The sequence below is a fragment of the Suricata suricatta genome, chromosome 13 (assembly GCF_006229205.1).
Source record: "Suricata suricatta isolate VVHF042 chromosome 13, meerkat_22Aug2017_6uvM2_HiC, whole genome shotgun sequence".
Lineage (NCBI taxonomy): Eukaryota > Metazoa > Chordata > Mammalia > Carnivora > Herpestidae > Suricata > Suricata suricatta.
Window position 1 is genome coordinate 33,028,715 of NC_043712.1, and position 23,049 is coordinate 33,051,763.

Below are 23,049 nucleotides of genomic sequence, written 5' to 3' on the forward strand. Positions count from 1 at the left end.
CCCGATGCAGGCTTCAGTCTCACAAACCATGAGATCATGACTTGAGCTGAGAGCAAGAGTCAGAGATTTAACGGACTGAGCCACCCAGGCACCCTTGAAATTTTTAATCTAAAATCTAGAAAAATATGTGAAATGGAAAATTCCATTAATTCAGCAATATTCATTACCTACTTTCTCTGGGCTGAGCATTGACCTGGGGATCTGGGTGTAGATAGAGGGTGCGGCCCCTGTCTAGCAGGCCACCTGGGAATCCCTTTGTCCACCCTGCTCGTGGCTTCACAGTGGCTGGCTAAACCACAGACTCGATCAGGGAGCCTCCTGCCGCTTGCTACTGTGATTCTGACTGCAGAGGCAAATTCTGAGCATTAAACGCACTCCTTAAATGTGCCAAGCATGAGATGCAATAATAAAAACGTATTCCGCAAGTGAAAGGGATTCTTCTCGTACTTGATTTCTCCATTAATTGATTCCTTGACACATGTTCCTCCCTAGCCTAATATAGCTAGCTGGACAGAATGGTGGATTGGCTTTTGCAGACTTCATAACAGTGCCAACCAGGTAGTGGTACCTCATAGGGCTGGAGCAAGGTTCTCAGGAAGGCTGTGTTCTCCCCTCGCCGGGATTCATGGGTCCAGGAATCGAGGGTAGAAATGGCCGTGGTACCCCTCACTATTACCCCTGGTGACCCACTGGCAAAATTTTTGCTTCCTGTTCCTGTGACCCTGTGTTCTTCTGGCCTAGAAGTCTTGGTTCCACAGGCAGGAATGCTTACACCAGGAGACACAATAATGATCCCATTGGACTGGAAGTTAAGACTGCTTCCTGACCCCTCTGGGCTCCTCAAACCACTGAACCAATAAGCGGAAAGGGAGTTTCTGTATGGGCTGGGGTGACGGCTGTGGATTACCAGGGGAGAACTCAACGACAGCCCCACAACGGAGGTAAGCAAGCATTTGCCTGCAATACAGAGATTACTCAGGTCCTTCTTACTGTTACCGTGTCGTGTGATTAAAGTCAATGGAAAACTCTAACAACCCAATCCAAGCAAGGCTGCTGATGGTCCCGACCCTTCAGGAATGAAGGTTTGAGTCATCCAACCAGGCAGAGAATCATGACCAACTAGGTGCCTGCTAAAGGCAGAGGCAATACAGAAGGGGGAGTGGAAGAAGGCAGTTATAAATACCAGCTCCAATCATGTGACCAGTTAGAGAAACAAGAACTAAAATTGTCACGAGGGTTTCCTCATTCTGTTTTGAACGTGTGTGTTAAGCAAATATCTTTGTTTTCCCCCTTCTCTCGTTCTCTTACAGTGTAACATAAGAGGTATTGATTTTATATTGTCGTATTTTAAGTATTGTTAATTTTATAACATAGTACTTAACTTGTGGGATGTCAAAGATTTCAGCCCCTCTTCTAGGAGGTTGTATATGGAATAGATATTCCCTAATGTGGGTGGGCCCCATCCAATCAGTTGAAGTTCTAAACAAAACCAAAACAAACCCTGACCCTCCCAGGAACAGGAGGGAATTTTCTTCCTGTCTGACTGTGTTGAGCTGGGTAACTGATTTTTCTCCTGCCTGCAGACTCAAACTCAAACATCGGCTTTTGTCTTGAGCCTGCGGGCCTTCAGACTGACACTATACCATCAGCTCTGCTGGTTCTCCAGGCCTTTGGACGCAGGCTGGAACCCCATTGCCAGCCAGCTCTCCTAGACTTCCAGCTTGGTGCCTGCAGACCTTGGGACTTGTCAGCCTCCATAACTGTGTGAGTTAATTCCTTGTAATAACTCTCTTCCTATATGAATACACCTCCTACTGATGCTGTTGCTCTAGAAAACCCTGACAAACACCACACACACACACACACACACACACACACACACACACACACACCTGCAAGGGTACTGTTATTCCAGTGTCATTGGCATCAAAGGAAACAGGAAATGGTAGCTGTAAGAGGTCTGCCTCTGTCCCTCCCCCAGGTGGTAATGGCTGCTGCCCCTGTACTTCTGACGACTGTCTCCTTTAGTGCCTACTCACATCAGGGTCCAGTTCATCCAGCTCATTTTCCAGGGTCCTGAGCTCTTCCTCAGTGAGGGCTCCGAGGATTTCATCTTCATCCAGGTCACGGTATTTCTCTAGTTCTCTTCTGTATGACATTGTAAGAGAATGTGTGCTTGTCTTCTGAGTTTCTGAGATCCTATGACCTACCAGAGAGAGAAAAATCTTAGAAAGACCCTTCTTGGATTTTCTCTCTTAGAGCAAATCCGTGCTTGTCATTTACATGGTGGCTGGGCATGTTCTGTGAATTATCAGGATGATAACTAGTAGAGTGGAATATCGCACTAAGTTGGATTAATTCTCCAATAAAACTGTGCAAGGTAAAAATCCGGATGGCATGTGAATGAATAAATTGTAACTGACTATATTGGCACAGCCATTAATTCCGAATAAACAGGTGACTGAAAAGGGCTTACAGATACCTGAAAACTCTTCTATTCTTCAAGTAGTTCAAACACTGTACAACCCTCCACCCTTCTCACTCCATGCCCTGATGGAAAACACGAATGTTGGAGGTTCTGCCAAAGCTGATGGCATAAGGGAAGGGGTATCACCTGAGCACGCCCTGCATGCCTGTTCTGCACCCGTAACACCTCAATCGATCCTCACAAAAAAGCCGCCACAAGAAATGGCTAACTTTTACTACCATATCCAAGCCCTACATTAAGCACTTTGCAAGGATTTTCTTTTCTTATTAAGAAAATTTTATTTTAGAGAGCGAGCGAGTAGGGGAGGAGAGTGAGGGAGTGGGGAGAGAGAGAGAATTTGAAGCATTGAGCCTGATGTGGGGCTTGATCCCAAGACCCTGGGATCATGACCTGAGCTGAAATCAAGAGTCAGATGCTCAACCAACTGAGCCACCCAAGAGGCCCAAGAATCCTCTAGTTTAACCTCTGAGGTAGGTATTTGCTGTTCTCCCCATTTTACAGATGATGACACACAGCTCAGAGAGGTTGAGTGACTCCACAAATCACACCACCAGGAAGTGCCAGAACCACCGTTTGTATCCTGATCTGCCTTAAGTTCTCTGTCCTCCCTCTCGGCTAAAACTGATAACAGGACAAGGCTCACTCCCACATCATCTCCTCTGTGAAGCCTCAGTGGAACCTCAGTGTCCCCTCACTGAGCAAAGCTCATCACGGCCCTAGCACTGGTCTGCACCTCTCCACTCAGCTCACATCCACCTTCTGTGGCCTCCCCAGGGGCAGGGTCTCAGTTTGTTGCACCCCCACTCCCCAAGGCCCAACCCAGGGCCACACACACAACAGGATGGTTGCTTTGTTTGTTTGTTTACTGAAATGAACCTGTTTCCAGTTCTACGTGCCTTTGTTTATCCCATCAGACAGCCCTGAAGAGACCCCGGGCTCTTCTCCTCTTGGAAAATGTCAGCTTGCTGCAGAAGGTGCTCGCATCTCTGTGTTCGAGCCTGTTCTCACCTGTCCTACGTAGGCTGAGCCATTAACTCTCTTTTCTGAAACTGATGGGCTAAAAAGTGAGGCAGCAGCTCGGGGCTTCCTTAGACTGCAGAATGAAATATACTACTGTGTACAGGACCGGTGTTACGGGTTGAATTGTGTGCACCCCCCATTCATATGTTGAAGTTCTAGCCCCCAGCATATCTGCAGGCCAGCATCACCCTGCAAGTAAGAATGTGACGTGACTTGGAAATAGAGTCATTGCAGATATAATTAATTAAGTTCACATGAGGCCATACTAGGGAAGGGTGAGCTCCCAATCCACCATGAGTTGTGTCTTTATGAAAAGTGGAAATTTGGATGGACACGCACACACAGGAAGAACACCATGGGAGGATAAATATGGAGATCAGGGTGATGCTTCCAACAAACCAAGGAACACCAAAGACTGCCAGCAAACCACCAGAAGTGGACGGAGAGGCCTGCAGTGGCCCCTCACAGTGTTGGAAGGAACCAACCATGCTGACACCTGAATCTTGTACTTTTTAGCCTCTAGAACCTTGAGACAATAAATTTGTGTTGTTTAGGCCACTCAGTTTGTGGTATTTTGTTACAGTAGTCCCAGCAACAAATACAATCAGTATCTCCTTTGTCACAGCAGTTTGTGTTTTTAGATCCCTATGCAAACACACACACACACACACACACACACAGCATGGCTCATCTGTGAAATGACTGATGGGATTTTCTAGTGTAGAGAGAAATGAAAGCTAGGAATAGATGACCAACTGACAAAAGCAGGAATAGTTGTTAACTAAAAACAACTAGTGTACCTAAATGAAAACCAAAGTTCGCTAAGTGGACAGATAAAGCTTCCATTTCAGAAAGGAGAGATATGTGTGATTAATGTAAGTTTGTACACATGTGAGCATATTTGTAGGAGAAATATGACAGCTGGCCTGATAAGAAAGGACTTGCTTTCCAAATACCCAAAACCCGAAGGCCATCCTTTCTCCTAAGAATGGATTGGATTAGCCTGATGTGTTCCTTTGCCCAGACCCCAAAAATGTTCAGACCATAAATGGGTCCCCCTTGATTCATTTCTATTTACTTCCAAAGAAAGCACAAGCAGCTAACAATGCTCTGGTATAGATGAAAAAAAAAAAGCCTTTGTGAATATTCTCAGAGAATAACCTAATTTGGCTTTTCTTGAGTGGAGCCAGGAGAGGATCTATGACCAAGAGGGACCCTAGTGAAGGTTTCAGAGGCTTCCAGATCTAATTCACAGAGACACCTCTGAACTAGCTGCAAAACACAGTTTTTGGCTCTCAAGCAGGTTTTGGGTCATACAAAGTTCTGTAGGACTTCTCAGAAATTTTGGTATGCTTCCACACATTGGATGTCTCCCAGAGAAATAGGTGATAAGTAGAATTTTCCTGGTCTTTGACCATGAAACCATGTGTCTGGGAAACTGCTCCCAGGATTGGGAATCTCATGAAACAAAGCTTGGGTAACCATCTTAGCCTCGCCTCTGGGCCACTCAGACTCACACAAGAAGGGACTTGGGGACAGGATGAGCTAGGACAGATTTGGGACCCTGGAGCTTCCCAGTTTGCCAGCTGACACATGTCCTAGATGATATACACTAACATCGTTAGGAAAAAAGTCATGGATGAAGCCTGGAGAAGGGATGAGTCAGGACAAGGGAGAGTAAGAAAAGGAGCCATGAAGAAGCAAGAAGAGAGAAGCGGGTGGAGACCACGGGGCTTGCTGTAAAAGGGACGGGTGGGGTGGCAGGCTACCTCCAGGAATGCCACCCCGAGGGGTGCAATCATTAACTCTCCTGAAGGAGTCTCCCTCTTAGTGCACACAGGGAAGGGAGGTTACTATTCCACGCGTACACTCCAAGGTGCTGTTGATTGCAAAATCCTACTTCAGAGGATTTAAAGGCTCTTTCTCATGTCAAGTGTCCTGTGAATATTATAGACTGATGAGGCATGACATTAAACAAGCTGAGAGGAATGGAGGACTCCTAAGGTAAACTATGAAGCTGTCAGCTTCAAGCCACACTCACCCACTTGGCTCCCAGAAACGGCTTCTCCAAAGCAAGGTTCTCCTCCTGTGGTCAGGGATGGGGGGGTGGGCAGAGGTGGGGAAGGGCAGGGTAGGAAGGAGATGAAAACCACATTCGAAGAGCCCATTGTAAACTTGGCTTTAAAATACAGCTTGGAAGAAATTGTGTTTCTAGTTGTTAATAAAAGGCCTCCATTTCTCAATAAAAGAGGTGTTACTGATGGACACAGGGCTGAGATTCCCAAGATTCTCATTGGAGTGCCATTTGTGGCGCTAACTACCCAGGTGACCCTTGCTGAGTTCCTTCCTTCCACTGGGCCTCTGTTTGCTCATCTGTAAAATGAGCATAAGTGGACTGGGAAATTCTGCTGGTAACCTATCCCTCTTGGAGACATCCAAAAATTGGATCAGATGGGTGGTCTTTAAACCCATCTGTGTTCAGGGAGATCTCAGGCTCTGCCAGGGCCCCTGCTGGAGGTTAGGGAGGAAAGGCTTAGTGAGGGGGCTCACCCTGGTTTTGCGGGGTTTATTTGGGGCTCCATATCAGATTCCCTTAAAGAAAGGATTCAGCTGCTAAAATAAAAAGTTGAAAATCAGTCAACTGACAGTCTGTACAGTGAGAGGGTAATAGTACTCATCTACTCCACGGGGTGTTGTGAGGACTAAGTGGCAACAAGCAGATAAGGTGCAAAGTCTGTGGCTGGTATATGGTCAATGCAGGCTCAACATTCTAAGTCATTATCATGAGGCTGCTCCCACGCCTGCTGCTGCTGCTGGGGTCACCTTCCCATCGCCCTCCTGCTCCCCGTGCACTGTCATCAGACTGTAACTCCCCTAAGATAGCGACCTATGTCTTATTTGTCTTCATGTCCCGGTTGCCTAGCCCTGTCCCTGGTAAATGTGCTAATAGAGAATGAGCTCATCTGGGTTTGGGGTTAGTGCTCTTTGGCTTTTGGGCAAGTCCTTTCTCTTGTTGGATCTTTTGTTTTCCCATCTTTAAAATAAACTGATGGGGCCAGGTCTGAGGGGGCTGGGAACCCAAGAGGGGAAGCTCCCGGCATGGCCCATCTGAAGTGCCTCTGTTACCTGCTTTATAAACTGAGTCCTGGGTAAGAATTGGCAAGAAAAATAAAGGGCAGATCAATAAATTTGAAACACATTGAAAGACTTAAGTCTTCTAAATCTAGTGTATGTATTAGACTAGCAACACATCCCGCCACCCTGCTTCTCAACGGCAGAAGCCGTAAACTACTGCTTCATATGAAAAAATAGAATTTACAAGCTGTGTCAGGAAATAAAACTCAGCAGGTTGGATAGTAAAAATTAGTGGGTCAAGGGCTGAGGCCATCCATCAGGAAGTGTCAGAAATGAAAGCTCTGAGGCAGGGACGGGGAAGTTCTTAGAGTACCAAATGCACTTTTAAATCTTTCATGGGAAGTGGGTCCAGTCACTTCTGCTAATGGCTTTTCCAGCATCCACCCCCATGGGGAAAACTCTGGAAGGAGGCGCTAGAGCAGTCTCTGCTTCCTGAGGTCAGCAGGGGCTGAGCCATAAGTTCAAATGAATATTTTCCAGATATACCATCTTCTATGTCAGGCACTGTGAACATCTTGATGATGGGTGAAGAAAGGCTGATTTAAAAAGTTGATTCTTCAGATCCCATCTTTTCACGTCCTCTTTCAGAAGACACATTGATCAAAGAGATTTTAAGTCATGATCCCTCATCACTGAAGCCTGCACTTCTCTCTCTCTCCCCTTGGCTTCAGGAACCCAAGTGCCTGAGTGGTCCCCTCTTCCTCTTGAGAGAGTTGATTCCACTGCCCTCCTTCAGGAGGCACTCTGGGGGCAGCCATGCTTTATAGCATGTGACACCTCCTCTCAGCTGATTGGACAAAATGGGTGCCTGTCTCAAGGGCGACCAACTGATTGGCTGGTCAATTATCCATGAGGTAGGTTGGAACAAAAAAGAAAAAGCTGACTTGGTTGAATGAGCTTTTATTTCCTGGCATTTGTATTAATTCCTGGGACTGTATTAACAAAGAACCACAAATTGGATGGCTTAAATAACAGAAATTTTTGTCTTTAAGTTCTGAAGGCTAGAAATTCAAAATCCAGGTGTTGTTGGGAATGGTTCCTTCTGAAGGCTCTGTGGGAGCACCCTTTCCATCTCTTCCCTAGCTCTGGGAGCCCAGGCATTCCCAGCCTTGAGCTCAGTCTCCCTGCTCTGTACGTGTCTGTGTCCACATGTCCCCTTGATATAAAAACACCAGTCATATTGGATTTGGGCCTGCCCTCATGACCTTATGTCAACCTGATCGCCGGCAAAGACCCTATTTCCAAATAATGTCCTAGTCACAGGTACAAGTTTTGGGAGGATACAATCAACCCACAACAGCACTGACCTGGCACATAAGGAGCAAGTGAGGTAGGTAGCAGGGGAAGCTGCGGGTGAGGAGAGGAGACCACCATGAGCACATGGAAGCTGAGGCCAAGAGGGAAGAGACATTTGGGGGAGTAAGAGTCCTCAGAGGAGGGTGAATTCATAGGACTGAGAGAGAGATGGAGAATGCTGTGTCTCGCTAAGTGCCCTGCTCCCTCAGGCCTGTATTGCTGAGCTCATGCTGGATTCCTATGAGACCCCTCCCCCCAAGCCTCCCACAGTCCTTGGGAGGACTGCTCTCTCTCCCGCACACCGCACACCGCCTTCACTGCACTCAGGCACCCTGAATGAGTGCTTCGTCTTGTAGTTCACAAGAGCCAGGGCTCCGACTCTATCCTCTTGGTTTCCCTCCTTGCCTTTGCCCCCGCTCCTCAGTCTCCCTGATGAGTCTTCTCCTCGGCCCCCTGTCCCCTCGGTTCTGCCCTCATCTCGTGTCTCATGCTTCCCCTGGGGCTTCTCCTCTTCTCCTGTGTGGGGTCGATTACCAGCGATAAGCTGGTGACTGACTCTCAGCCAATCTCTCCAGCTCGGGCTCCTGCCAAGCACTTCTGGACCCCCCCCCCCCCCCCCCCCAGGCCGGAGATGCCCAGCCCTGATGGTGGGCCCTGCCTCCCCCCCACCCTCTCCCCACTTGGGTGACGGCACCTACACCTGTGCAGCCTGTCAGTCACCCAGGCCAGCCGTAGGGGGCCAGCCGGCACGCTCCCTTCCCACTCCCCTCACTCTGGGACGTGCCCATGCCTGCAGGCCTCTCCCTCTTTCACTCTTACTTATTTTTTAAACATTTTTTAAAATTGTGATAAAATGTGCGTAACATAAAATCTACCATTTTAACCTTTTTTAAGGAAACGGTTAAGCACTGCCACATGGTGCAGCCATCACCACCATCCAGCTCATTTTCCCAAATGGAAACTGTGCCCATTAAGCACAAAGTCCTCATTCTGCCCTCCCGCCTGCCCCAGCCCCTGGCAGCCCCCACCCTATTCCTGTCCCGAGGAATGTGACTACTCCAGGTACTTCATCGAATTGGAATCATACTCTAGTCAGCCTTTGTGATACACCCTATCTGTCCCCTCTCTCCTTTTGTAAGGGGCTTGCCTTTCTAAAGTCTATGCTGTCACAACAGCCCCCCAAAACTGTCTCCCTGCCTCAGTTCCCCTACCTTCCTGTCCACACCCTACTCAGCCTCTGAATGATCTTTCTGAGGAGCAGATCTGATGCTGCTCCCAAGCTGAAAGCCACCTTCAATAGCCCTCATTACAATGACAGATAGCAAACTCCCTGGGCTGGGGTTCAAGGCCATCGGAGAGCTGGTGGCCTCTGGGCCTCCTCAGCTTCTGATCCAGCCCAGGCCTTCCCTTTCCGGCTGTGCCAGACCACTTGTCCCAGGCACCCCTGACATTTCAGTCCTCCAGGATGTCCTCTCAGCCTCCATGCCCTTGGAAGTCCTGCTAAGTCCTGGAGGCACAGGCCCTCCAGAGAGAAAAGGATCCCCCCCCCCTTACTGGAGGGGCTGGCCTCTCCCTGCACAGCCTCCTAGGGAGCTGGGGAAGCAATGCTGCCTGCCTGGCGGGGAACACTGTGCTCCCACCCCCTCAATACCCCATCCCCCACTGGCTGGGCCCCGGAGCTGCAGGCGGGAGCACCTTCTGACCAGCTCTGCAGCCCCGGCTTGGTCATAGTGTGGGCGCCTTCAGTGCAGGTCAGTCAGGGATCCAGGCCGGGGACAACCAATTCCACCCCAAGCCAGTGACCCACCAGGGTAGAAGTCAACCAACCCTAGTTGGTGGGGGGTAGGGACTGCCAGGTAAGGTATGGAAGGGGCAGACACACAGATAATGGAGGCTTTGGGGGGCTTAATTTCTTAAATGGTTAGGTTTATTTTTTTAATTTTTTTAATGTTTTATTTATTTTTGAGAGAGAGAAAGAGACAGCATGAGCAGGGTAGGATCAGAGAGAGAGGGAGATATAGAATCTGAAGACAGGCTCCAGGCTCCGAGCTAGCTGTCAGCACAGAGCCCCATGTGGGGCATGAACCCACGAACCGTGAGATCATGACCTAAGCCGAAGCTGGACGCTTAACTGACTGAGCCACCCAGGCACCCCGTTCAATAGTTAGGTTTAAAACAGGGTCCTAGAATGTGATGCAATAATTATACCAATAACTACACAATATCCGGAGACATTTGCAGCTTATAAAACCTCAGCCACTTCCATGCCTGCAGTTCCGTGTCCCCTGCAGGGCAAGAAGTGAGTGTGCCTTGCGGCATGCTGTCCCCTGGGATGAGATCCGGCCAGAGAGCACCCTCTGAGGCCCCCATCCCCTGCCATCTTGCTTCCCTAGGGAGTGCCTGCATGAGGCCTAACCCCTCACCCAGCCCTGCTGAAAGGTCCTCCCAGGCAGGGCTGGCTACCGAATTTGCTGGGTCTGGGTCCAGTGTAAAATAAGACTATAGGGTCCTCTGTTCAAAATCAGGAAAAAAGTGCCATTAAAGGTACCAAGATATAAAGCTTTGCTTTTTTTTTCATGATCTTGCTCTTGATCTGCCATAGAGTTTTCTTATTATTTAATGTCTTGATCACACAGGTGCCCATGTGCTGTGACACAAGTGGGCACACCAAGTCCACTAGCTGCCAATTCCCTTTCCCCCACCCCGGAAGCAGGACACACCTACCCTGTCCTGATGCGGGGCCAGACAGTGGAGCCAGGCATCTCCCCTTCCCACGGTGGGTCACTGCCCCAATGCACATAAATGGGCCATCCAAGGGCATCCGACCTCTGTGCTGGGACACTAGGTGCCTGGACCAGGTGTGGACAAAGCCTTGTCCTGCAGAATTGCCAGCTGAATGCACCAGAGACCCCCAGCGGTAGCTGGGCAGGGGGAACGGGGGAGGGGGTGCTGGTGGCATCTGGGGGCACCCGGAGGTGAAGCAGCTGGAGTCTAAGAACCTGTCCCCAGGAAGCAGAGAGGCAGCAGGAGGTGAGACCTCGTGTAGGCCAAGGCGCCAAGCCCTGGTGCATGTTCTGTTGGCCATGGGACTTCACTTACAAATACAAACCCAAAGGTAAATTTAAGAATTTCAATAGAGTAACTGCAGGGCATTTCCTCAAGCCCAGGGTCCTTCTGAGAGTATGGCTGCAACTGCATAGCCCACGACCTGTTCCCATCCTACTTCCCAGGACGCACACCCTGAGGGCCCAGGGCCAGACTCGGCCTTGTCTCCTCTTCGCTAGTCCTTTCCTTCCTCCCTAGTATCTTCCAACCTGTCAAGATCTCCAGTCCCCGGGGCCACGGGAAGCTGGGGCCCCTGTGCAATGGCGGCAGGAGAATCAGGATGGGAGTCAGGGGGTCTGGTTACAAGTCCTACTGGTTGAGGACTTGCAGTGTGACCTTGGACAAGTTGCTATACCTCTCTGGAGCTCAGTTCCTACAACCAAATTCATTGGACATTTACTGAGAACCTACTATGTGCAGGGCATGGTGCCCCTTTGTGGCACAGACAGAAATTAAGTTATTTTCTGGTCCTCAAGAAGCTTATCAATAAGTTGGGAGGACAACACTCACATAGAAATCCCTGGGGTCGTGTCACACACATGGTCTCTTCATCCACCACCAGGGGCACGAGCTAGGCCATGGGCCCCACTTTATAGATGAGGCCTCCTCTCTGGTCAGCCAGGTGAAAGGTAAAGCTTGGACTACAGCTCACACAGAGCTGGGCTAGAACCCCTGCCTGGCTCTGAGATTCGTGGATTTGTTTTTAAAGTGAAGGCACAACATTCACCTCACAAGGGGTGCTGTACAGAGGAAATGAGATAAAGGATTATACAGTTCAGATTCCTGGTTTCCTTCCCTTTTTCCTGGTCTCACAATGCCTGAGGCCCAACAAGCCAACCCCACAAGCACCTCACGGGTGGACAGAGCTGAGCAGCCGCGAGGAGGATTTAGAGGCTCTGAAGCGATAGCTGACCCAGGGTAAGTCAACAGTGTGGGACACCGGCCCCCCAGATCATGGTGGGATCTCAGCTGCATTGGTCCAAGGACAGTGATCAAAGTGAGGCAATGGCGGTCTTGCTCAGCTTCTTGCTGGGGCTCAGCTCTGGGCCCCCACTCTTTGCTTCGGGGGGTTGAATTTTTTCTTTTGTTCTTAAGGTACTGGTTTTATATATAGTCAAGTGTGTAAGTCTGGAGAGTACAGCTCCCTGAATTTTTCATGTCTACACCTGGACATTTCCAATGCACCAGCTCTTATACCTCCTTCCATCCATCTCCCTCAAAGGGAACTACTACTGTGACCTTTAAAACCACAGATTAGCTTCAAGTGTTTTTGAACATCATGTAAATGAAAACACAAAGTGGGTATGTTCTTGTATCTGTCTTCTTCTTTCTTTCTTTTTTTTGGAGAGAGAGCAGGGGAGGGGCAGAAAGAGAGGGAGAGAGAAAATCCCAAGCAGGTTCCACACTGTCAGTGCAGAGTTCCATGTGGAGCTTGAACTCATGAACCATGAGATCATGACCCGAGCCGACACTTAACTGGCTGAGCCACCCAGGTGCCAGTTCTTTCATTCAACATTACATCTGTGAGATTCACCTATGTTGTGAGTTCATTCTTTTTCACTGATGTATATACTATTCCATTAAATGAATTATATAATGTATTTCTTTACTCCTAATGAATATTTAAGTTATTTTTAGTATTTGGTAACTATAAATAGGGCTACAAATGTCTTTTGGTAGAAATAATCGCTTATTTCTCTTGGGTACATACCTGGAGTAGAATTGCTGGCTTGTGGAGGAAGAGCACATTTAGTTCAGTTTCCCAAAGTAACTGCACAATGTTACATTTCCGCCAGTGATGTATGAGAGTCCCAGGTGCTCTGCAAGCTCATCAACTCTTGCTATGGTCAGTACGTTTCATTTTAGCCACAATGGCAGGTGGGTAGTGGTATCTCCTTGTGCACTTCCCTGATCGCTAATGATGCTGAATACACTTCATGTGCTTATTGGCCACGTGTGTGGCCTCTTTTGTGAACTGGACCTTCTCTCATGAGTGGGGCTAAGTCCAGAGAAGGAGAGCAGGGAGCCATGTGACGAACAGCTGAAGGACCAAGGGAGACACAGTCACAGTCTTCAACCCTGCAGGGCGCTGACAGGGAAGAAGGAGCAGATGGGGTCTGTGGGTCCCCAGCAGGGAGAAGACCTAGATTATGGAGATGACCGGGACGTGTATTTACGATCTGTGTAAGGAACTTTTTAACAACAACAACAACAAAAATGGACAAAGATGCTCCGGGCTGATTCTGGAGCAGGTGGGGAGGGTTACCACAGGCACGTGAGCAGAGATGACACGGTCCCAGATGAGGCCTTCCAGAGACGGCTGACATCCTGATGGATGGTGGTTGTTGGGGGAGTTGAAAGATGAGATTGAAGGCCTGATTCCATTATGAAAGATGTTTGGGACCTCTGAGTGGGGAGGCTGGGGACTCAGAGACCAGCTATCTTCAAAAGACTTGTTTTTTGGCCTGTTTGCTTTTATTCTCCCCAGCTGATCTCATCCTCTTAGTCATGCGGGAAAGCACCTGCTGAAAAAGCAGGGAAACTAAACACAGTGTTTGACTTCGCCTCTTTCTGCAGTTGCTATGAGCCCCGTCCCAGGCCACACTGAGCTTCAGAGGTCTACACATCTGTCAAAACTGGCCAACGGTTTGAATTAGAAAGGCCACATGCATGTGTGTGCATGCACCAGGCTGTATTTTCATTTTGTGTCTCTTGAGGACATCACAGTGTCTGAGTCACTGCAGGAATCACTAAGCAACAGGGTTCCAGGAAAGGGTTCTAAAACCATCTCCCAACCACAGCTGGCCTGCAGACCATGTCACAGTCCGCTCGGGGGCTCTTCTCCCCACTTCTCTGCAGCGCCCCTGGTTTGACTGTTCTCCAGTTGAAAAGGGCCTAGCAAGACAAATACCTTCATGCGAATGCGAGAGGACATCAGAAGCGTCGACTTACTCCACCCCTTTGGAGGCTACTTGAGGGCAAGCCTCTCTCTCTCCCCCATGGTGCAACAGGAAGCCTGCACCTCTCAGGTGCTGATGGCAGGCTTGTGAAGTAAATGAATGAATGCCTAGCATTATTCCTGGCTTGGACAGCCATAAAGCAAAAGCACCAGTAGAATAAAAATTGGCTGGTAGAAAAGCCTGTGGACTTCACTCCTCTCCTCATTCTCCATTTTACAAAACCACAGCTTGTCACCTTGCCCACGGCAGGTGTTAACATAAGGTACAGCGTATGAAGCTCATTTTTGTGTTTTCTGAAAAATCAATATAAAAATTAGCATGAACAACACCAAAAGGCAAATGGCAAATGGGGGGCTTACTTGCTGCACACTGAACAAAGAGATCATTTATTTAACAGACGGAGTCTTACCAAAAACCTAAACCAAGCCAAACCAGAAACAACCACACAACCAGCCCAGTGAAAATGTAGAATGAGGAAAGGAATGGGCAATTCACATAAAAATACGAATGGCTAAAAAGCTCCCGCACAATCATGTACAGGTAAATTGAGAAGCGAGCCATCAGTTCTCATCTATCACACTGACAATGATGCAAAGGCCTGAGAATTCCCAGTGTTCACAAGATGTGGGGGAGACAGGCACTGTCACCCACACTAGAAGCACACACTGGTTTCCCCTCTTTGGAGGCAAGCTAAGCCCTATCTACCCTACCGCACACGTCCTTTGACTCAGCAATTCCACTTCTAGGAATTTATCCTCCTGTTTACTCCTGGAATTGTACAAAGATATATGTGCACATCATCTGGTTATTATCTATATTAGGACAACACTGGGAACCACATGAAAGTTCATCCATGGGGCCTTGGGTGCTAATGCAGACATACAGTAGAATGCTGTTACCCCACCCCCGGGGCTGTCACTGCCCAGAATGTCACTGTACCTTATAATAGCAAGCGCTATTCTGTACATACCACATAACAGGCACGGTGATAAGCTCTTTATATAGACCATGTCGTGCAATCTTAGTAACTGTGAAGTAGGTACGTTTTTATCCCTGTTTTACAGATGAAGAAACGAAACTGAGGTAATCTGACTGTACTAATTTCCTAGGGCTGCCATAACAAATTACCACGGACTGGATGGCTTAAGACAGCATAAATTTACTCTGTTGCAGCTCAGGATGTCAAAAATTGGGAATCAAATGTCAGCAGGACTGGTTCCTTTTGGAGGCTCGGAAGGAGAATCTGTTGTCCCACACCTCCCTCCTAGCTTCTGGTGATGCCAGTCCTCCTTGGCATTCCTAGGCGAGTACCTACGTCACTGACTGCCATCACAGGCCCTCCTTCCCCGCTACGTCCACTCCTCTTCTTATGAAGACACCAGTCAATGGATTTAGTGCCCACCCTAACCCAGTGAGACCTCGCCTTAACTAAATACATCTGCAAGGACCCTATTTCCACATAAGGTCACATTCTGGGGTTCCAGCTGGACATGATTTGGGGGGGACACTATGTAACTTAATACAGTGACCAAGGTCACAGAGCTAGTAAGTAGTAGAGCCCAGATTTGAATCCAGACATTTTCAATCTAACTATATTCATCATCACGGCTCAATGCTGCCTTCCCATAATAGCCCACACTTGTGTCCGACTAACAATATCCCAGGTACTGTCTTAAAGATTCACATATAATAACTAATTTAGTCCCCACAACAACCCCGTTTATGGAAAGAGAAACTGAGGCACAGAGCATTTAAAATTACCTGAGTTTATACAGCCAGTAACAGGCAGACCTTTGATTTGAACCTAGGGAGGTGCTCTCCAGAGTCCATGTTCTTCTTCTTTTTTTTTAAGTTTATGAATTTACTTTAAGAAACACAGAGAGGCAGAGAGAGAGAGGAAGAGAGAGCAATCCAAGCAGACTCTGCACTGTCAGTACAGAGCCTGATGTGGGGCTTGAACTCATGACCTGAGCCAAAATCAAGAGCCGGATGCCTAACAGTCTCAGCCACCCAGGTGCCCCCGGAGTCCATGTTCGTAAGCACTATGCTAAACTGCCTTCCACCGAATGTTCCATGGTGACATATACTATGAGAACGAGGGCTCAGAAGACCCCTCTCTCTCCTGAAAGGCTGGTGTTCATCAGACACCAACCATTCCCCAGTTCATCTCGTCTCCCTTTCCCCTTGGCTATTGTGATTCATCCCGGAGCTGACTTGGGTGTTCAAAATCAGTTGCCATCTCAGCCAAGACGCTGGCTGAGTTTCCTCTCCTTATTCTGTGTTGGGCATTCTTAACCTGAGCTACTGAGCAGCCTTCAAGGGAACCCAGCTGCCCGCTGAGGTGACAGGCAAACTACGGGGCACAGATGCATTTGCTCTGCTGGAGCAAAGCTCTCGGCTCCCATCAGTTCTCGGGGTTTCACGATCCTGATTTTCAAGCTTGCTGCCCTGTCTTTTTAAAACTTCTATTCTTACCAGTTACGTTGTCTGTGCAGGTTTATTTTAAGCCATCTCAGCCCTTTCAATGGTGTAAATGGAATGCAGTAGAAAACCATAAACAAATGCATACGATGTTGTTATCCAATCTGACTTTTTAAATCTTCCTGGGTTTGCAAGGAACAAGTCCCTCTTCAGGTCCCACTCACCCTTATCTTCTGAGTGGTTAAAAAAATTTTTTTTAATTTTTTTTTTGAGAAAGAGAGACAGAGTGTGAATGGGGGAGGGGCAGAGAGAGAGGGAGACACAGAATCTGAAGCAGCCTCCAGGCTCTGAGCTGTCGGCATGGAGCCTGACTCGAGGCTCAAACTCACGAACAATGAGATCATGACTTGAGCCGAAGTCGGACACTTAACTGACTGAGCCAGCCAGACATCCCTCTTCCGAGTGGTTTTGAGGGAGGCCTCTGGGTCCCCACCACAGCACTGGGAGCACTCGTCCGGTGCTCCCAGATACCACACCTGTAAGTGGTGGTGCCCTAAAAAGGCAAGGAGACACAAGAGTCTGAGGAGAGGTTCCAAGCTGGGCAGTTGGGACTTGAAAGCCCTGCCTGGGCCTAAATTTCTCCAGAATGCAGAGGAGGGGAGGTAGCAGAAGATGGAAATAACCCACCACGGCTCAGCCTGACCCTTCCAGCAGCAGGCCATGCCTGGGGCCCTATCCTCACCAGCCATGCTGCAGCCATGTGCCCCATCACTAGAGCCCCAGCCACCTGCCTGTCCCATTCCCCCCTCCCACTACGTGCTCTGCTGTGTTCTGGGCCCCCTACCACCTGCCCCATCAGGCTCCATGACGGGGGTCCTGCACATGCTCCAATAAAAACAAACAAAAACAATAACCCAGAAAGAGCCCTGGAGTTTGAGTCAGGGCTTAAATGAATTCATTTGTAGATTTTAATAAAAACAACGTCTTAATGCAATAGCCAAGGGAAAACTTTGAGGTGACTAGCGCTCACCTTGGTGTTCAAAGTGTGGGGATCTATGTATACAGGACAAGCTTCACATTACTAGGTATTCATTAGAGCTTAGTAGGAATTAAGTCTATTGCTTAATAAAATGATTAGAGCTTATTAGGAACAAGGAGCTAATTAGAAATTAAGTATTTCAGAACACCCCTCCCCAGGCCTACTGAGCCAGTCTGTATTTTAATTTTTCTTTTAATTTATTTTTGAGAGACAGAGAGCGTGAGCAGGAGGGGATCAGAGAGAGATGGAGACACAGAATCTGAAGCAGGCTCCAGGCTCTGAGCTAGCTGTCAGCATAGAGCCCGAAGCGGGACTTGAACCCACAAACCGTGAGATCATGACCTGAGCCGAAGCCGGACGCTTAACCAACTGAGCCACCCAGGCGCCCCCGAGTCTGTATTTTAATCAGATCCCAAATGATTCACATGCTAGAGAGGCCCTAAGATAGAGTGCAAGGACTCTTACTTCTCAAGCTTCCCAAACCCTGGGAAGCACTGGAGTTTTTCTGGAATACCCACCCCAATTGGAAGACGTGGAATAATTCCTACTTGGGCTCCCTGTCCTATCAACAAAAGGGGGTTAATAATACCTGCCCTTCCTCCCTTACAGGATTCCTGAGTTTCAAACGAGATCATGGATTCACTCTATTTATTGCGATGGGGCTGACAGGGGCTGCGGAGTCAGTGGGGGAGCGGACCAGGTGTGGTTTCTGCCCTCACGGAGCTGATGGTTCTGTGGGAAAACGTGTTGTAGGTGCTGGTTGATGGTTTGCGATTGTCACGGCCATCACTGGGCTTTCATGTGCAGACCCGTTTCCTCATTCATCCATTCAATGGTCAGTAATTTATCATCACATAAAGTACTTACACTATGCCAAGTTCTGGAATGCTGGGGAAGCAGAAACAAAGGAGCCATAAACCATCTTCAAGAAGCTGTCAGTCCGGCCAGAGATGAGGATGTGAGAAGATGCTTCCATTTAGAACACACTATGGCTGGTGCTCTGAGGTCCATTTAGGGGCTGAGGGAGCACAGGTAAGGCAATGAAGAGCTTTGTTTTAAAAGATGATTACAAGTTTGCCAGGTTGGGAAGGGAGAGAACAGCATTCCAGGCAGAAGGAACAGCAGGGCCAAGGACAGGCAGCCACGAAGGCATGATGCTTGCACCATGGCCAGAAGGGAAGGAGCACTTGCTAGAGTGCCAAGAGGTGGTTTTGGAGAAGTAGCTTGGGGCCAGGTCTTTGATGATCCTGGGTTCATTGCTAAGGGACCTGATAGGAAACGAGGAGTCCCTGAAGGGAGAGGATAACACCGTCAGAGCCACATTTCTATACAGCCGTACGGAAGAAAAGGCTTGATGTGGAAAGACTTTTACAAGGCCTGACAATAGCTCAGGAGAGAGATGGCAAATACTCAACTGGAGTCACGATTGGAGTACTTTCCAACTCCATTCATGGAGACAGAAATGAATAGAAGAAATATTCAGGAAGGCAGGATTGACAGGACTTGACCAAATAAATGGGGTGGCAAAGGGAAGGGAGATCTCTGGCTCGGTGCCCGAGTGGATGGTGTTACCGTTAACCAAGATGGGGGACGCTGGAGGAGGACAGGGTGATGGGTCTGGGTCGGGCTTGTTGGGTGTGAGATGCCTTTGGGATGCCCTATTGGCTTTGTCCGATTGATAGGAGTGACAGATGGTTGGAGCTGAGGAGAGCAGTCCCAGGGTGACGAATGTGGGAGCTCTGAGTTTGCAGGGGGTGGCTGGACCATGGGAGTAAATGGGATCGTAGGAGGGTGTGGGGTGGAAAGAGAGTAGGGTTGAGAGTGGCACCACCATTTAAGGCATGGGATGAGATGAGTCCATTAAGGAGGCTGAGTGATGCCAAGAGGCATTGCTGCCTCCCTCAGTTCCCAGGGACATGGAGGGCGAACACCCCTGTGGCCACAACGCATCCCCATCTGTATCATCTCCAGGAATGGCCCTGCGGTCACCACTCTAGAAGCCCCAGGGTGAGTGGTGAGTCAGGCTGGGGGACCCTGAGAAGATGGCCTGAGGCGGGAACACGTGCGTGCATGCGCTTGTCTGGCCTCCCCCACCTCTCCCACCCCCTGCATAGTAACTTCAGCCTTTCACAGATCTGTTTTCCTCTGAGAGAAAAAACAAAAGGATGCAAGAAAAGAGACACAGAAGAAATGCTTGAGTTTGTTTAGTTTTTTGGATCAGGCAAGGACCCAGCACCTCCTAACATCGAAGAAAACCTCCCAGATGTGTCCTAGGTTGACTCCGATGAGCTCATTCTCTCATTATCATTAAGAGCAAAGAGAGTCTGGTCCTTTCACGATTAACCAAAGGAGGATTTTATAAAACAAAACAAGAGAGAGGAAATGGCCCCAGAATTATGCTCTCTGGTTCAATGTTTTCCCAGAGAAACAGGACTGTGGCTTTAAACTGATAATGGCTCTGAATAGCCAAATAATTGATCTATTTGGTGTTCTGGCTTTAAGTGAAAAGTGAACTGGCCTCTTTTGAAATGTTGGCAGCCTGGCTGGTCCATTAGCAAGACTGAGAAATCAAAACATTGACTGGAAAGGCCATTATGACTCCTGGACTCAGCAGGAGTCATCGATAGATGATGTCATTTCAGAAATAAGCAAGCCAAGGTCACAAGGCTCCTGGGCAGAGTCAAACTACCCTTCATGGCCCATCACCACCCTCCTTCACAGATGAAGTCTGCCAAGGGTACGCAGGCGTCTGAGCCAGGACTAGCTTCATTTTACTTTACCTCATTTCTTTGCTCATCCTGATTCTAGAGGAATGCGACTCTAGAGCCCTTGACGCGCAGCAGGTGGTTAAGGCAGGACCTGGTGCTCCCACATGCACACTCCTCAGATTTTCTTTTCACCCTCTTCCCCTGCCGAGTCCTTCTCTACCTCTTCTCACAAGCCTCATTCCATAATCACCTGCCTCACGCCCGTGCCTGTCTCCAGCTCCCACAATCTTCCTTTTCCCCTCCTTTTTCAGCCAAGCTTTCAGGAATGGCTTGACCTCCCTGTCCCTATGCCTCGAGCTCCCATTAGCTTCTGTCTCTTCCACTCACGAACACCAGAAACATCACTGCAGGTACCAAACATTGGGCTGAGGGCTTTCCCAATATCCTCTGCACTTAATCCCCACAGCAACCCATATGAAATGGGTACTATTATTATCCTCATTTCCCAGAGGAGGAAACTGAGGCTCAGACAGACAGGCTGGGTCACTGGCCTCAGTAAAGCAGTGACAGATTCCCATTTTTGACCCCTCTACAATGCCCTAGCCAAAGTAACCCATGACCACCTGCCAATCCTGGTGGCCCCTTCCCAGTCCCCAGCCCCTCTGTCTCTCTGTGGCAACTGGCACTGATGACCTCTCTCCTGGGAATCCACTTTCTCCTGCGCCTTCCCTCCTCTTCACGGGGTGGGTTCCCCTGCTTCATCCCTGGCATTCCACTTTTCTCATGCTAGCAAGTCTTCCAAGGGAACCTCTGAGCTCTCTTGACTCCAGGTCTACTGGGGACCATCTTGCCCACCCCCTCAAAGCCCAAGCAGAGCTGGGGTTGGAGCCACATGTCCTAACCTCCAGGCCAGTCCACCCTCCTGTTACTCAGAGCTGCCACTACCTACTCCCCGTTTTTGCATTTTTGCTGAACTTCAAGAAGCAGCCATACCCTGGATGAGGGAGAAGGTGTGAGGCTCTGATAAGGTGGGGTGGAGGCTATTTTTAGAGGACACTGCCTTTCCACTTAGGCTGGGAGCAACTCGGGGGCCAAGACGGTGGAAAAAGTGTTTGCAAGTTTGGCTCATTAGAGGGAGCAAAGACATCAAGTGACAACATTCCTCACTTTCATTTTGCCTGTTTGTTTCATGGCTCGAGTCGATGAGCCTCTATTTGTCTTCATTTCCCCTTACTTCTTTATCAGTGAGGTTTTGAGGTGGGTTTAGAGAAAATATGTAATAGAAGTAATAGAATAAATATAATAGAAGAAAAGTGAAATTTCAGAATGAGAGTGCTATTGTCTGAGCAAGGGAAAGTCCAGGACAGCAGCAGACAAAGAGGGGGCATTGGTGTGCTCACAGATGGCCAAGACCTGCTTGAGCAGCAAGAAGGGGCAGGAAAGAGATGAGAAAGGTTAGTGAAGCCTGCAGGCCTCCTGGTGTGTCCAGCAGCATGTGACCTTGAGCAGGGGGTTCTGTGGCCCTTGTCAAAATAGCTGCAGCCCTTGTCGAAATAAATGCCATCACTGGGAGAAAGATGAAGATTTGGGGGATGCTCCCTGTGAGGGCCCAGAACTAAGTTAGAATCTGGTTCTGTGATTTGATACAGAAAAGCTTGGGCTAGGTCATCTCTAAGAGTCTGACAGGGTGAAGGTGGAGACCAAGTACATAGTCCTTAAGGTATCTCAGGAAGGGGCTGGGGGGTTGGGAGGGTGTGATGCTTTCATGGCTCCAAGGCCACATTATAGATGGGGAAACTGAGGCCAGGGAGCAGCTGGACTGGAGCCTCTGGTCCTGCCCAGTTCGTTGGGTCAAAAGCTGTTTGAGTCACACGCTGCTTTGCAAGGGTGATGGCTGCTTCACAGTGGAAGTGCAGGTAAGTACCGCGGGACGCTCTTCCTGGAGGCATAGGACCCAGGCTATTCCGAGGGCCCTAATAGGTCCCAGCATAGGCCTGAGTCAGAGGGACTGCCACAGTGTCCAGTTTCTTTCCACAATGCGACTGTGCTCGCAGCGTCCCAGGCCAGAGTCGATGAACAGGTGTCGGGGAGCACTAGCGGTCAAGAGCACGCCCTGCTGCTCTCACCGCCAAGACGCCTAGCTCCATCTCCCGAACCAAATCCCGCCCTTACAAATAGGGAAACTGAGGCCCAGGAAAGGGGCTCGCCAAGGCCACCCTGTGACTTGGCGACAGCGAAGAGGCTTCTGCCTCCAGGCGCTTGCCCGCTCTACCTTGGCCCGAAATGCGTCTGTGTATCATGTGCTTTAAACCGCGTCATCTCGCGCAGTTTGGGAAACTTTTCCAGCCTCAAACAGGCGCAGCCCGAACCCCGGTTCCCGGTCCACCAGGCACGTACGTCCCACTCCCACCCCCAAACTTTCGGCAGCCGGAGGAGGGCCACGCCTCGGGGCCGGGCTCAGGCGGGCACCTGTCCCCAGCAGAGTACCCGCGGGCGCGGAACCCCGCCGCGCGGGGGTCGAGCGGTTGGTGGGTGGCGGGGGCGGCCGCACCGCCAGGACCCCGGCCCTGGCGCCTCTCTCCGAGCGCGCATGGATCCTTCTGTCGTTCACAGACACGGCGCCGAGGGCCAGAGAAGAGGGCGCCCAGGCTGGGGCTCGGGGAGCCTAGCGGCGCGAACGCGAGCGCGGGGCTCCGGACCCCGAAACCCCCGGCTCCCCAGCCCGGGAGGCAACCCGAGGCGGCGGCTATTTATAGAGGGAGCCACGCTCAGTCCCTCTTGGCGGCGGCGGCGACAGCTGAATATTTTGCCCAGATATGGCTGGGGCCCCGGGGCGGGGGCAGGGAGCCCCGCGAGCGCGAGGGGTACCCCGGGCCC

The 23,049-nt window shown here is 49.6% G+C and overlaps 1 protein-coding gene across 1 annotated transcript in view; it reads right to left on the reverse strand.

Moving 5' to 3' along the window:
* The window catches only part of TMOD1 (tropomodulin 1), a 75,812-nt gene extending 62,938 nt beyond the window's left edge, over positions 1-12,874 (reverse strand). Inside the window, exons 1-2 of the mRNA XM_029920429.1 lie at positions 12,756-12,874; positions 2,040-2,206 (exon numbers count right to left, since the gene is read on the reverse strand). Of these exons, the coding sequence (XP_029776289.1) occupies positions 2,040-2,159 (120 nt within the window). The 5' untranslated portion in view covers positions 2,160-2,206; positions 12,756-12,874. The remainder of the gene's footprint in view (positions 1-2,039; positions 2,207-12,755) is intronic.
* Between the last annotated feature and the right edge of the window lie 10,175 nt (positions 12,875-23,049).